Source organism: Eriocheir sinensis, chromosome 18 (genome assembly GCF_024679095.1).
Source record: "Eriocheir sinensis breed Jianghai 21 chromosome 18, ASM2467909v1, whole genome shotgun sequence".
NCBI classification, from domain to species: Eukaryota; Metazoa; Arthropoda; class Malacostraca; order Decapoda; family Varunidae; genus Eriocheir; species Eriocheir sinensis.
The window spans coordinates 7,317,035-7,330,776 of record NC_066526.1 but is presented as its reverse complement, the minus strand read 5'-3'; the positions used below and the strand labels follow the sequence as shown (position 1 = coordinate 7,330,776).

At 43.7% G+C, this 13,742-nt stretch overlaps 1 protein-coding gene across 1 annotated transcript in view; it reads left to right on the top strand.

Moving 5' to 3' along the window:
• LOC127000267 (uncharacterized) overlaps window positions 1-13,742 on the top strand; it is a 37,312-nt gene that overhangs the window by 760 nt on the left and 22,810 nt on the right. The window contains exons 3-5 of the mRNA XM_050863720.1: window positions 10,223-11,454; window positions 12,127-12,285; window positions 12,561-12,714. Coding sequence (XP_050719677.1) covers window positions 10,223-11,454; window positions 12,127-12,285; window positions 12,561-12,714 — 1,545 coding nt within the window. The remainder of the gene's footprint in view (window positions 1-10,222; window positions 11,455-12,126; window positions 12,286-12,560; window positions 12,715-13,742) is intronic.

Below are 13,742 nucleotides of genomic sequence, written 5' to 3'. Positions count from 1 at the left end.
TTGAAAATCCAATTCAAGGACTTTTTTTTTACTCTTGAAAACATGGGATAATGTTTACGAAAACGTCGCCTCCTCTGGTGCTGGCCGCGGCAACACTGCAGCTGGTGTTTCAAGAAATACCTCCTCGCTGAAATAAGTGACATATACATGTGGGGGGGGGGTCCAGGGAGTCGAGGGGGGCGCAGCCCCCCCGGTAGTAGATCGTAAAGTTCGGTTGGAGTAGTTTAAATATGCTCCCCGACCCTAAGCCCTCTGCGAGCTATTATACAGCTGCGGCAGCTGCAGGTCCGCTGTGGCCAGCACCAGAGGAGGCGACGCACTTTCGTAAACATTATCCCCTGTTTTCAAGAGTAAAAAAAAAGTCCTTGAATTGGATTTTCAAAGCGTTTCCATGACTGTTGAAGGTTTGTAGAAAAGATATATGAAGAGAAAGTGATGTTTCATTAAGTAGATTATGAGATACTGGCACAGACCTAATACAAATCTTTACCCAAAACGGGTTCTTTTTTGGTCCCTGAATGCAGTACAGCAAGAAATGACTTCCGGAAAATAGAAGGGGGGTCGAGGGGGGCGAAGTCTCCCCGCTTGGAGGGTTGAAGGGGATGAAGTTCCCCTGTTAAGGGGTTGAAAGGGGCAACCCCCCCCCCCCCCCCCCCCATTAAGGGTTGAGGAGGTCGAAGCCCCATGTTAGGTAGGTTAGTTAAATTTATTCGGCATGGGGGGGGGGGGGGGCCTCCACTCACACAGCTCTCTTGGACAGAGTGGAGTTTAAGGCTCTTCGTCTCATCAGCTCACCTACTCTTACTGATAGTCTTCTACCTCTTAATTTCCACCGCCATGTTGCCTCTCTTTCTATCTTCTATTGATATTTTCATGCTGACTGCTCTTCTGAACTACTAACTGCATGCCTTCCCCCCCCCGCGGCCCCGCTGCACGCGACTTTCTACTCATGCTCATCCCTATACTGTCCAAACCCCTTATGCAAGAGTTAACCAGCATCTTCACTCTTTCATCCCTCACGCTTGTAAACTCTGGAACAATCTTTCTTCATCTGTATTTCCTTCTGCCTACGACTTGAACTCTTTCAAGAGGAGGGTATCTGGACACCTCTCCTCCCGAAATTGACCTCTATTGTCCACCTCTTTGGATTCTTTTTAGGAGCGGCGAGTAGCAGGCTTTTTATCATTGTTTCCCTTTTTTGTGCCCTTGAGCTGTCTGTTGTAAAAAAAATAATAATAATAAATAAAGTACTTGGGTGCCCTGCTATAGTCTGACTCAGCTCTGGAGTTGGTTTGGGCGAGTCCTGCTTGGGGGTGTTCCCTGGCCATAGCGCTGCCAAATCTTATTTAACACGTTACCTGAGTCTTGGGCCACATGTGTACCATTGATTACTTTCCTCCCTCGGGAGTTGGTACTTTGGTGGCACAATGATTCAACAAAAGTATGCATTCATTGTCATGTTTCACCTGTATAAAAGTTGGCTGAGCATTCTGTCACTTTTGATAATTTTTGTAGGAAACATTTTTTTATTATTATTATTATTATTATTTTTTACATTGCTGTCTGTAATACTGGTAGGCTTTCTTCAGGGGCCTGGTGGTCGGCCCAAGCCCGTCATGGTTCAGGCAATTTTTATAGTGGCGCCATTTATGCTTGGCTCATGCTGCTCCCCGGAACTCATTTTTGATTCACTTGGATGGTTTCTGCTAGAGTCCAGGTTGATGGGTGGTCTGCAGAACAGCATGTGGGTAGTCTTAGGCGGTGACTGAGTGGATAGCTTGACGGTGTCGCGTTCAGGACGTCGCGAGGTCAATCCCCGCCCGGTACCACCAAGCTGAGATTTTTCAGTCGCCACCGAGTGGCTTAAAACTACCCACATGCTATCCAGAAGACCACCTATTAACCTGGACTCTAGATTCTAGGATTAAAGATGAGCTCCGGGAGGGCAGCATGAGCTAATGCAAGATGGCGCCACTATAAACACTGGCCTGTGCCACAACGGGCTATGCCATACCATCAGGCCCCTCCAAAAACAAGCCTACCAGTGCCACAGGCGAAGATGTAAAAAAAAAAAAAATACCAGGTGGTAGCGTGAGGATTCGAATTGACGTTGTCCATGGCATGATGAATGGGGGACCCGCACTCTAACCACTCAGCCACCCCCTATCCTATGAAATAAAAGCATAATGAAACATAATGTAGTCAATTCTTGTTTATTTTGTACCATTATAATGAACTTCCAAGCCTGATGAATATTTTTCATTTACATGGAAAAAAATGATTTGAAATGGAAAATAAACATCTTGTTGTGTAGAAATAGAGCTTGGAAATAGAAAACCACTTTCATTAATATAATAAACATAAGGAAATTTATCATAATTCAACTTCTATGAATTTACATTTTTATATTGGAAGAAATTGGAACAATTTGCTCTTTCTTTAAACAATTTCACACTTATTTTGATGGTAAGGAAACTCTAAATAATGATAAAACTAAAAATAACAATACTGTGGTTAAATAATGCTCACTTTTAATTGAATAAATATCCTGACAGAAAAAGAAAGGTCTAGCTAATTGTAAGCTTTTTATGATGCATTGTGCTTCTCTGCAAATATATTTGTCAGTGATAAATAATGTCTAAAAGATCATCAGTTATAAATAATTAATACATATCAATGGGATGTGGTTGGCCTGTAACTGAGTTTATTTGAGGCAAAACAGCCAGCTCTTCTCTACCACTAAAGGTATAGGAATGCTGTTTATAAGAAACAGCCCCCATCCCTGTGAGGGTGCTTTGCAGTGATTCATCGACTGACTCAGACCCATCACTTTATTTCTGCTTGCATTCTTCTCACTGAACGGAACAAAATCCTCATCAGAGCTTTCTTCTCCAGCATGATTGTCAGGGCCGTAATTTTTTTGGGGGGGGCAAGGGGGGCTATAGTCCCTTCCCCAGTGCTTTCAATGTCAGCCTCAAAATGCCCCTAAAAGTGCTTATTTAAAATAAAATAAAAATTCCAAAACTGCATATGCTCGCTTCTCTTGCCACCTTCCCCCACACACCTCATAAACCTATGCTGCCCTCTAGCACCCCCCCAGAAATTAGCCAAAATTAGAGGCCTGACTGCTGTAGAAAGTTGAGACATTCATTATCTGTAGAGGCATAAAAATAAATAAGTATAGAGGTATTTTCATGCATAATTGCAAAAGTAAGATGTAATATATTGTGTTTCATGTCATTTATTTACTGTAAACTCAGTGGTATACAGGTGGCTCAAGATGCAACAGAAAAGTAAAATATTCGAGAACGGCAAGGTGATCTGGTGGTACACTGTGTCAGTGCTGCACAGGTGGCCCAACACACAGTACAAAAAGAAAATATCATGGTACCACGTGTTGGGCCACCAGTGCAGCACCACTTTTATGAAGGCATAGTTGCCATTAGGGCTTAGAGAAGCTATGTATCTCTTTTCTCTTTGATGGCTCCAACGTGATTGGCGGGAGAGCTTTGTGAAGAGTGCCGTGACAAGGCAAAACACTCTTCTTGCCTTAATGTGGGTAACGTGTTAATATATGCAGTATATATGATACGCAATTTCAAATACTAGTACATAGTTGACTTATGAGGGAGAGAGTGATGTATTTGGGGTGATGCAGCAGCACTGTGAAGGGGCTCAGGCCCCGTCCAAATTGGCTTCATAATTGTGTTGCAACGTTGTGAAAAATTCCCACAAATTAGTGAGAGAAATTAGCTTATGTGGGAGATCTTGTGGGAGAACATTTCAAGCAAGAAGTTTGTTGAAAGTCTGTGAAAATATTTATTTAATTTAAATTTTTTCATGGTAATGTATTTTGAGGGGGCGGTGGAGTCAGACTTGCAGTCGCAATCTTAAAATTTCCTGGAGTTGGAGTTGCAATTTTTTATATTCTACTGCACACCCCTGTTTTATATATATACATTATTAAAGGTTTGTAAAATTCATATGTCTGCATATGTTCTACTTTATTCACTGCAAATAATACAAAGCTGTTGTAGAAACTTTTTTTTTTACAACAAAGGAGATGGCTCAAGGGCAACAAAAAGAGTGTAGATAAAAAAGCCCGCTCCCACAACAGACAAAAGTAAAGAGTGGCCAAAAGAGAAGTCAGTTTCGGGTGGAGAGGTGTCTTAAGAATATAAAAACAAGGAGTCTGCAGGAGGCCAGTTGGCCTATACAAAGCAGCTCCTGTAATCCTAACCCCACCTTACCTCACTATCCATGAATTTATCCAATCTCTTCTTGAATGCATCTTTGGTATTGGCATCCACAACATGACTGCCGAGGCTATTCCATTCACCCATCACTATTGGTAACTTAAACCAATTCTTGCCTATATCTTTGTTGAATCTGAATTTATCTAACTTAAATCCATTGCTACGTGTCTTACCTGGTTCTTTAACAACCAAAACCCTATTGACATCCCCTTTATTAAAGCCCTTCATCCATTTACAAACTTCGATCAGGTCTCCTCGCAACCTTCGCCTTTCTAGAGAGTGCAGATTTAAATGCTTCAGTCTATCCTCATAAGGCAAGTTTCTCACCCCTTGAATCATCTTTGTCATCCTTCTCTTTACAGATTCTAACATCTTGATATCCATTCTATAGTAGGGGGACCAGAACTGAACTTCATAATCGAGATGAGGTCTAACTAGTGATAAGTAAAGTTTGAGGATGACTTCAGCGCTCCTATTGCTTATGCTCCTTGAAATGAAACCCAATACTCTGTTCGCTCGATTTTTAGCTTGAATGCATTGAGCCCTAGGACGGAGGTCAGCGCTCACTAAGACTCCTAAGTCTCTCTCACACCCAGACCTGCTTAGAGGAGTGTTATTTAAGGAGTAATTGTGTGAGGGGTTATTCCTACCTACAATCAGAACACTACACTTCCCAACATTGAATTCCATCTGCCACTTCCCCGCCCAATCATATAGTCTGTCAAGCTCATCCTGGGGAACGCTAACGTCCCTGTCTGATTGGATTACTCTACTGATCTTGGTATCATCTGCGAACTTACTGGCATCACTACTAATTCCTGTGTCCAAATCATTGATGTAAATGATAAAAAGCAGTGGACCCAGCACCGGCCCATGCGGGACTCCACTCGTAACACGGTCCCATTCAGATTTTTTACCATTGGTTTGCACTCTCTGCTTCCTACCACTAAGCCAAGCCCTAATCCAGTTCAAAACTTTCCCATCTACACCGTGAGCCTGTAGTTTTAGTAATAGCCGGTGATGAGGGACTTTGTCGAACGCTTTACTGATATCTTGATATAGTATGTCATAGTTTTCATCTGTTAACCACTTCGATTACTTTAGTGTAGAAGGACAACAGGTTAGTAAGGCAAGACCTACCCTTCGTGAACCCATGCTGTGAGTCATGAATTAAACTATGCTTCTCTAGATGGTCCCGAATGCTCCTGGCTATAATTGACTCCAACATCTTGCCTACAACTGATGTTAAGCTAATTGGGCGATAATTTGAGGTGGCTGACTTGTCTCCCTTTTTGAAAATCGGCATCACATTAGCTACTTTACATTGATTGGGCACATACCCCAAATTTACCGACATCTTAAAGATATCAGTAAGCGGGCCACTGAGGACCTCCTTGCATCCTTTCAGAACTTGTGGGAATATTTCATCTGGGCCCGGCTATTTGTTTTTCTCCAACCTATAAATCTCATCCTGGACTACCTGCCTAGTGATGATCACATCCCTCAACTTGTCGTTGTCTTCACCCTCACATACCTGAACTCTCTCCGGAATGGCTGTTAGATTTTCCTGTGTGAAAACTGAGAGGAAATAGTCGTTCAACATTTGACTCATATCTTCTCCATTCTCGACGAGCTCACCTGTGTTTGTTTTCAACGGCCCAATTCTTTCGCTTGTTTTCGTTCTGTACAATTTAAAGAAGCCCTTGGGATCACTTTTGGCCTCGTTGGCTACCCTAATCTCATAATTCCTTTTTGCTAGGCGGGTGTTTTACTTCACCGATCTGGCTAGTTCAATATACCTACCCCTGAGGTGGGTTTCCCCATTCTTTATTTTCCTATAAATTCCTCTCTTCAAGCCAATCTCATGCTTGAGTCTGTGGGTCATCCATTTATGGTCGTTATTTTCCTTTCTACGTGCTTGATAAGGGATATGCTTTCTCTGACCCTCTGCTATTACTGTAACTAAATTATTGTAGATCATTTCTACATGGTTCCCCTGCCCTTCAGGTTCCATCCCTGAGATCTGGCCCTCATCCAGCCCTAAGGTTCCCCAATTTACCTCCTCAAGGTGTCTTCTGAGCCCCTCGTAATCAGCCCTTCTAAAGTCTGGCACCAACACAGGGTTGAGTTCATGAGTCACCGCCCAGTCTAAGTTAAACCTAATCTCCTTGTGATCACTTCCACCTAGTTCTTCCCCAACGTCTAGCTCACTGATCATATTCTCGGTGTTAGTTAAGACTAAGTCTAAAATGTTGTTACCTCTGGTGGGCTCAGTTACTGTCTGCTTGAGAAAATTACCTTGTATTACTTTCAGAAAATCCTCAGATTCTAGATCACCCACCATGCCTTCCCAGTCTATATTCCTATAGTTAAAGTCCCCCATTATGCAGACATTTTTGCTCCTGCTCGCCCTGCCAACCTCTTGTAGTAATATATCCGTGTCCTGCCTGCCAAGGTTGGGTGGCCTGTAAAGAACCCCTAGAGTAAGTTTGTCTTCCCCTTTGTGGACGTCCACCCAAACTGATTCTGAGTTGCCATTTGTTTGAACAGAATTGTTAGCGGAACATTTGAGTGAGTCTTTACCATAAATTGCTACCCCTCCTCCCGTTCTCCCCCTTCCATCTTTGTGAAACATCTGATAACCATCTATTTCCAATTCCGTCATGTTTTTTTTTTTTTTTTTTTTTTTTTTTTTTCTTCAGTAGCCACCCGTGTTTCCATGATTGCTATAATGTCGGATTTCTCTTCACATGCTTTCCCCCTCAGTAGATCTATCTTGCTCCTGAGACTCCTACTGTTGGTGTAATAAGCTGTTAGACCATTCCTTGTTGCACCCTTTCAATTTATCCCGAGCTCCCTAGTCACAATCTGCAATGCACAGTCACGGACATTAGGCCCTCCCCCCTCACCTATCCTAAAAAATCCTGTAGGGTACTGAATGATCATTCGAGGGAGTCAGTGAGAACCTCAACCTCCTGGAGTGACAGGTGCACACCATCCTTGGCATACAAGGTGCCTTTATCGTAGAAGAGGTCCCACTTATCAATGAAAAGCCAACCGTTACGCTTGCAGTGAGCCGCCAGCCTGCTGTTTACTGCTAAGGCCCTGGAGAGCCATCCCTCACCTACCCCCCTCCTTGGCAAAACACCACACATGGCCGGCACCCCACGGACAGTGATGATGGTGTCAGTGAGTGACTAGGCTAGCTAGTAACTTTCCGCACTGTTGGAGAGGCAGCGTGTCTGTGACCTTGAGCGCCAGAAGCATGCTCACGCTTGCCACGCTTCCTCAGACCAGCTGAATCTGATGGTTGAATGCAATCTGAATCACTGTCTCTTTCAAATTTGTCTACTACAATCTTTCTCTTTACCAATAGTTTCTTTTTACCCCCTCCCATGCCTCCCCCTCAGTCACGACCGCAGGAGCTATATGAGACTGGTTGGCATCAGTAGATGACATAATTCTACTCTCCATGGCTGCTAAAGAGCAACTAATATGACGATGGTGACTACATGGTACAAAAGAGGGATGATGTTGCCACACGAGGTTCATTGGAATATACTTTGGCATCGCGGGAAATATAAATATTCACCTTGGAACATGTGTCATCTTAAGATGTCTGGCGCAGTCTAACTCATAACATCTTGAGATGTCTGGCACAGTTTACGGGTTAATGAGCCTGATTTGACTGTCTCCCACAACTAAAACCTTCCTCATAAAAACTGCGCCAGGAGAGGGAAGGGAAGGTGAAACAGTAGGAAAGGGCGGAGAGAGGGAGGGAGGGGGGCAACAGGGCAGGACTATGCTGGACAGGGAAGAGGGTAGGTAGGGGGAAGGGCAGTGGCTGTAGCTGCTGAAGAGATAGAGGAGGAGGTGGAGGTGGAGGTGGAGGAAGAGGGGTAGGTAGGGAGAGAAGAGGAAGAGGAGGGGGGGCAGGGAGGCGAAGGAAGAGGGGGAGGTAAGGAGAGAATTATGGACAGCATTTGTGTGGGGGAGAAAAACTGGCAGAGACGTCACAGAACAGCCAACCTCGAGGAAGCTGACTTAGTGAGAGAGGAGATATGGAGTTTCCAGTTGAGATTTTGTGTTAACCCTCTCGCGCACGATAACGCGTAGGGTAAAAGGTCCTGGCGCACGATGACGCGAAATGCGTCATAAAACTTTAAAAAAATTATTAAAAATTAAGTTTTCGGTGAAAGCTCATCAAATTTGGGAGCGTCATTTGTTGGGATAAGTTTCTTAATGGTAACATATGGCAACCTTTCTAAGGAGCGTAGATGAGGAGCTTTGAGCAATTTTTATTCGTTAGCCTACTCTGACGGGAGAGGAAAAAATACAGTTTTCTCGGTGTAACTCGGGAAATAATAGACATATGAGGATTTTGAGGATACCATAAGAATCCTCATTAAATTCCGCCTCGAAACATATATTCGTCTAAAAAAGTTGGCCCACAAAATTTCGAGCTAGCGAGTGGGAGAGTTGGTACATAGGATTTATTGTCTACAATACTCTATACGGAGACTTGAAACAAGTTTGTATTGTTTATAAATATATTTTCCTCTATTTTTATTTGCGCATATTTTAGTACAAGTCTTTATGAAGCCATTGATACCAGTTTTTTTTTTTTTTTTTTTTTTTTTTTTTTTTACGTTGTTGCCTATTGCGCCGGCCCAAGGCTTCTTCCAGGTGGGGCCTGATGGTCGGCCCAGCCCGTTCTGGCGCAGGCGAGTGTTTATAGTGGCGCCATCTTGCACTGGCTCATGCTGCCCTCCGGAACTCGTTCTTGATTCGCTTGGACGGCTTCCTCTAGAGTCCGGGTTGATGGGTGGTCTTCAGGACAGCATGTGGGTAGTTTTAAGCCACTCGGCGGTGACTGAAAAATCCGAGTGGTAGCGTGAGGATTCGAACCTGCGTCGTCCATCACGCGGCGAATGTGGGTCCAGTACGCTATCACTTCAGCCACTGCCTACCCAAATTTGGGTACGATATATCTGTGAGGGTAAAATACGTCCGGGAATGTAGAGTATCGCGGCGGCAAAAAAAGGCCGGTCAGGCCTGAGAAATGTATGATGAGTAGAACAGAAACTTATTGGAAACTTACGGTGTGCTAAAGGGTTAAGGATGGACCGAGGATGTTTAATGTAGGAGAAGGTGACAGCTGAGTGTTGTCGAAGAATAGGGGATAGGTGTTTGAAAGATTGTGTCAAGTTGATAGATGAAGAAATTGAGTTTTTGAGGCGTTGAAGGACACAAGGTTGTTCTTGCCCCAATCGAAAATGACAGTAAGGTCTGAGGTTAAGCGTTCTACAGCCTCCTGCCTGGAATCGTCTAGTTCCTGTTGAGTTGGCCTTCTATCAAAAGAAGTTGAGTCATCGGCATAAGAATGGATAAGATAGTTCGTTTTGGAAAGAAGATCATCAATGAACAACAGAAAGAGAGTGGGAGATTGGACAGAACCCTGAGGGACAGCACTGTCGATAGGTTTAGGAGAAGAACAGTGACCATCCAATACAGCAGTGATAGATCAGTCAGAGAGGAAACTGGAGATAAAGGTACAGAGAGAAGGATAGAAACTGTAGGAGGATAGTTTGGAAAGCAGAGTTGTGCCAGACCCTGTCAAAGGGTTTTGATATGTCTAACGCAACAGCAAAAGTTTCACCGTAACGGCTTAGAGAGGATGACCAAGAGTGAGTTAGGAAAGCAAGAAGATCAGTAGAACGCCCCTCATGGAACATATACTGGCGATCAGAAAGAAGGCCAGAAGTGGATAGATGCTTAAGAAACTGATGGTTAAGGATTGATTCAAAAGCTTTTGATCGACAAGAAAGTAAAGCCATAGGACGGTAGTTTGAGGGATTGGAACAGCCACCCTTCTTACTTTTTAGGCTACTCTGGAAATTGAGGGATGACTGTAGTTGGTATGACTATATTGTGTTGCCTTTTGACAGAGTGATCTTCTGTTGCAGATTCTGGTGAAGTGAACAAAGAAAAACTCCTCAAGAACATTAGCAGTTGCTTCTTGCGAATCAAGAGAGAGAAGAAAGCTCTCAGTGTGTCAGCAAGTCATTTGGCAGAAGAATTACAAGACTTTCAAGTGAAGGCAGCAGTGCTCCTATTGTTGTGTTTGCCTGACATTCGTGAGCTTCCAAATGTTAAAAACTGTGCAGAGTTTCAGTCACTCACTTCATCCTTACCAGTATTTTCAGACTCCATTTTCTTCACAGTGGTTCGTACACAAAAGATCTTTCTCTTGTCTCCCCTGCTGTCATGGCTCCCAGCACACGTAGTTCAAACACTAAGCAGAGAGTATTTTCACAAGACTAATGAAGTTACCCCTGTGACTCTGGCCATCACTGTAGAGTTGCTGAAGGCAATTTTGTTCACAAGTCAACACTGCCACACAAGTCATCAAAGCTCAATGAGTTACAAGGAGTGCCTTGAGTTATTAGTAAAATTTCTTTCACTGAAACATGTTTCTGATGACACCCCAGCAATGATAAAGTTTAGTGGATACTTATGCATGTACATGTTTGAGTGTCTATATTTGCTGTTGAGTGCTCATGTTGGTAGTATGTGGACACCAAGAACATTTTCATGTGTCAAAATGTGGACTGAGTTGTGGGAAAAAGACATGAGCAACAAAGAAACTTCCATCTTGGACATAAGGGAAACCATAAAGTCAATTTTCATGTTGTGTCAGAAGAACAACAAGGATGTGGTTGTCCATATGTGGATGGAATGGAGCGAACAAATGCTGCCACAAACAATTGAAGTCCATGCAAATTCAAATCAGTTTGGAAAAGGACGGAGCAAGAGCATCCAGCTGGTGATCTGCAACGTGGCCTCTGATGTGCTGAAGGTCCTTGAGGCCCATCCACAGTTGAAGGAGGAGCTGGACACTAGTGCATGCCAAGAGCTGCTTCAATTCTTTCATCAAGTGGCAGCAGATCCTGACCATGACCCAGACCAAGATTTAAGTCTTGAACAACTTCTAGAGGAAATAAATCTTAAGGATGATAGACAAGAGAAGCTGTTGGGTATTTTGGTTCAGAATGATGGAGTCTTCACCAGTGATGATGCCTGCAGCTGCCTGAGGGAGCACACAGCTGCACTCAACACCCAAATAAAACTTCAGCTCTTGGAACGCTGCATTGAGTGGGTAAAAGCAGACAAGGCCTTCAATACTGAGTTAAAAAATGTAAGTTTAACCACTGTTTTCATATTGCACGAATGGTTTCTTAGCTCAAATAGAAGCAAGCCTATTCAGAATTTAGTCTATTAGGTAATAATTAATTAATTTATTTATTTTTCACTAATTTCCTGCATGCCAGAATTCAGACTGGTATTTCTCAGCTTATAATTTTGTCCTTTCATGAAATTGTACTCTGCACAGGGACTTCTGAACCTGTAGTGTACAGACAAATGGACTTAATTGGTAACTTCTATTTCAGTCATAAATTTTGTCAAGTATGTTTCATTCTAGAGAGGAGAATGGCTTTCATTTTAATGCACCTGAGAGTATATGAACAGTATAGAAACAGACAGGTGTCTGTTGGTTGTCTTGCACTTACTGGAAGCTTGCCCACTGCTGCCACATTAACTTTAAAATTCATTTGTAAAGCTTGTTTTAGTAAACTTCATCCTCTAGAGAAGAATGGCTTTCAGATTCCTTTCTGTATTTCCTCCTTTCTTAAACTGTTTCAAGAGAGAGATATCAAGACACCTTGTTCACCAAAGTTGATAATTCTTTCAACACTTCCTGTCTTCTTTTTGTGGCAGCAGCAGTGTGCTGCATGCATTTTTGTTATTTTTCCCTTGTCCTGCCCCTTACACTGTAAAACTAGAAGTCTAAAGTCATGCATGTTCACAGGTTGTCTTGGACTTGGCTACAGACCTCAGTCCAGAGCACCTCAATCCCGTCATTGAGTGCAGCTTGTCAGCCGGACTGAGCGAAACTCTGAAAACACCTTCATTTAGAAACCAGTTGACAGCTGTGCTTAACCAGCTGGCTGATGAGAGTTCTGCTCAGGTATTGTATTTGTCTGCAGCAGCTATATAGCATGAGTATACGTATATTGAAAATCTATCCATCTTGTATCCATTAATATATATTCAAAATACTCATGATTAGTACTATATTACAAGAGAAGTCTATATCATGGGTTTATGTTAATGTTAAGATCTCACTCTGGTCACTACACACTTTATTCCTTCAAATTATATTAAGTGAAATGTTTTAATCTTTCTGTTTATGGTAGATTTTTATAATGTTTGAGCCACTTAGTATGTCATCGTGTCACCCAGCCTTCAGGAAGACACGTTTGGCTGTGCCTGCAGTCTGGACGAAGTGTGGTGGAGGAGGCGGTGCAGCAGGCGGTTACCATGACAGGTCTGGTGCCAGTCATGGTGAAGGCACTGGCAGACATTCCACAGGTGTGTCATGCTGTGCTGTCCTCAGGTGAGTCTTGGAACGCCTTTCTCATCATCTGTCTTCGTTTTCTTAACCTCTTCAATCCGGTTACCTATAATGGCTTATTTCCAGCTCCAGTGTGCCATCTGGATTATGTATCTATATGTCCTGCTAGAAGGTGCAGATATGAGAAAAAAAATCTCTCTCTCTCTCTCTCTCTCTCTCTCTCTCTCTCTCTCTCTCTCTCTCTCTCTCTCTCTCTCTCTCTCTCTCTCTCTCTCTCTCTCTCTCTCTCTCTCTCTCTCTCTCTCTCTCTCTCTTATTTATTCAAACACCTCAACACTATAATGCCGAAGCCCTAGTCACAGCAACTATGGCTATCTATGGCACTGTACATATTTCTTATGGCTTGTTACTGCTGTCGGGAGAGCCACTCATTTATTCTACACTTGAAAGTATATGGAGTGAGGTGGACTAGTGTAGGTCTGTGTTGAGCACCAGCTGGTTCCATAGGCGACTGTACCGTGGCAGAAAAGAGTGTAGACAATGCTCAGTTCAACGAACGGTACAGTCACCGTGTACTGGTGCTCAGTACTAAGTGTTGCACGCGTTGAAGGCGCTGGTCCGGGGAGACGCAGTGTGGAGAGATGTGGGCTGTGCATTTTGGGGGCCTTGTGCATAACGCAAAGGCCCGCCACATCCCATTTGTGCTGCAGTGGCTGGAAGGTGTCCGGTTCAAGGTCCTGGGTCCTGTTCCGCACCATCCTTTCAGCTCTAGCCTGAACCCTGTCCAGGTTGGTCAGGTATGATGGAGGGCAGGAGGACTATGTGAGGGGTGCATACTCCATGACTGAGCGGACCTGGGCTTTGTATAGCGTTGACCCCCCTCTGGCATCCAGCACGTCCCTTACACGCCTGATGCACCCCAACTTGTATGCTGCGTCCCTGGCGACCTTCCTTGTACAGTTGGTGAAGGTGAGGCCCGCGTCGAACTCCACACCCAGGATGTTGATGGAGTCTTGGGGAGTCAGTCTTTTGCCCTCAAGGAAGATGGCAGGCTGTGGGTGAGGCGTGTT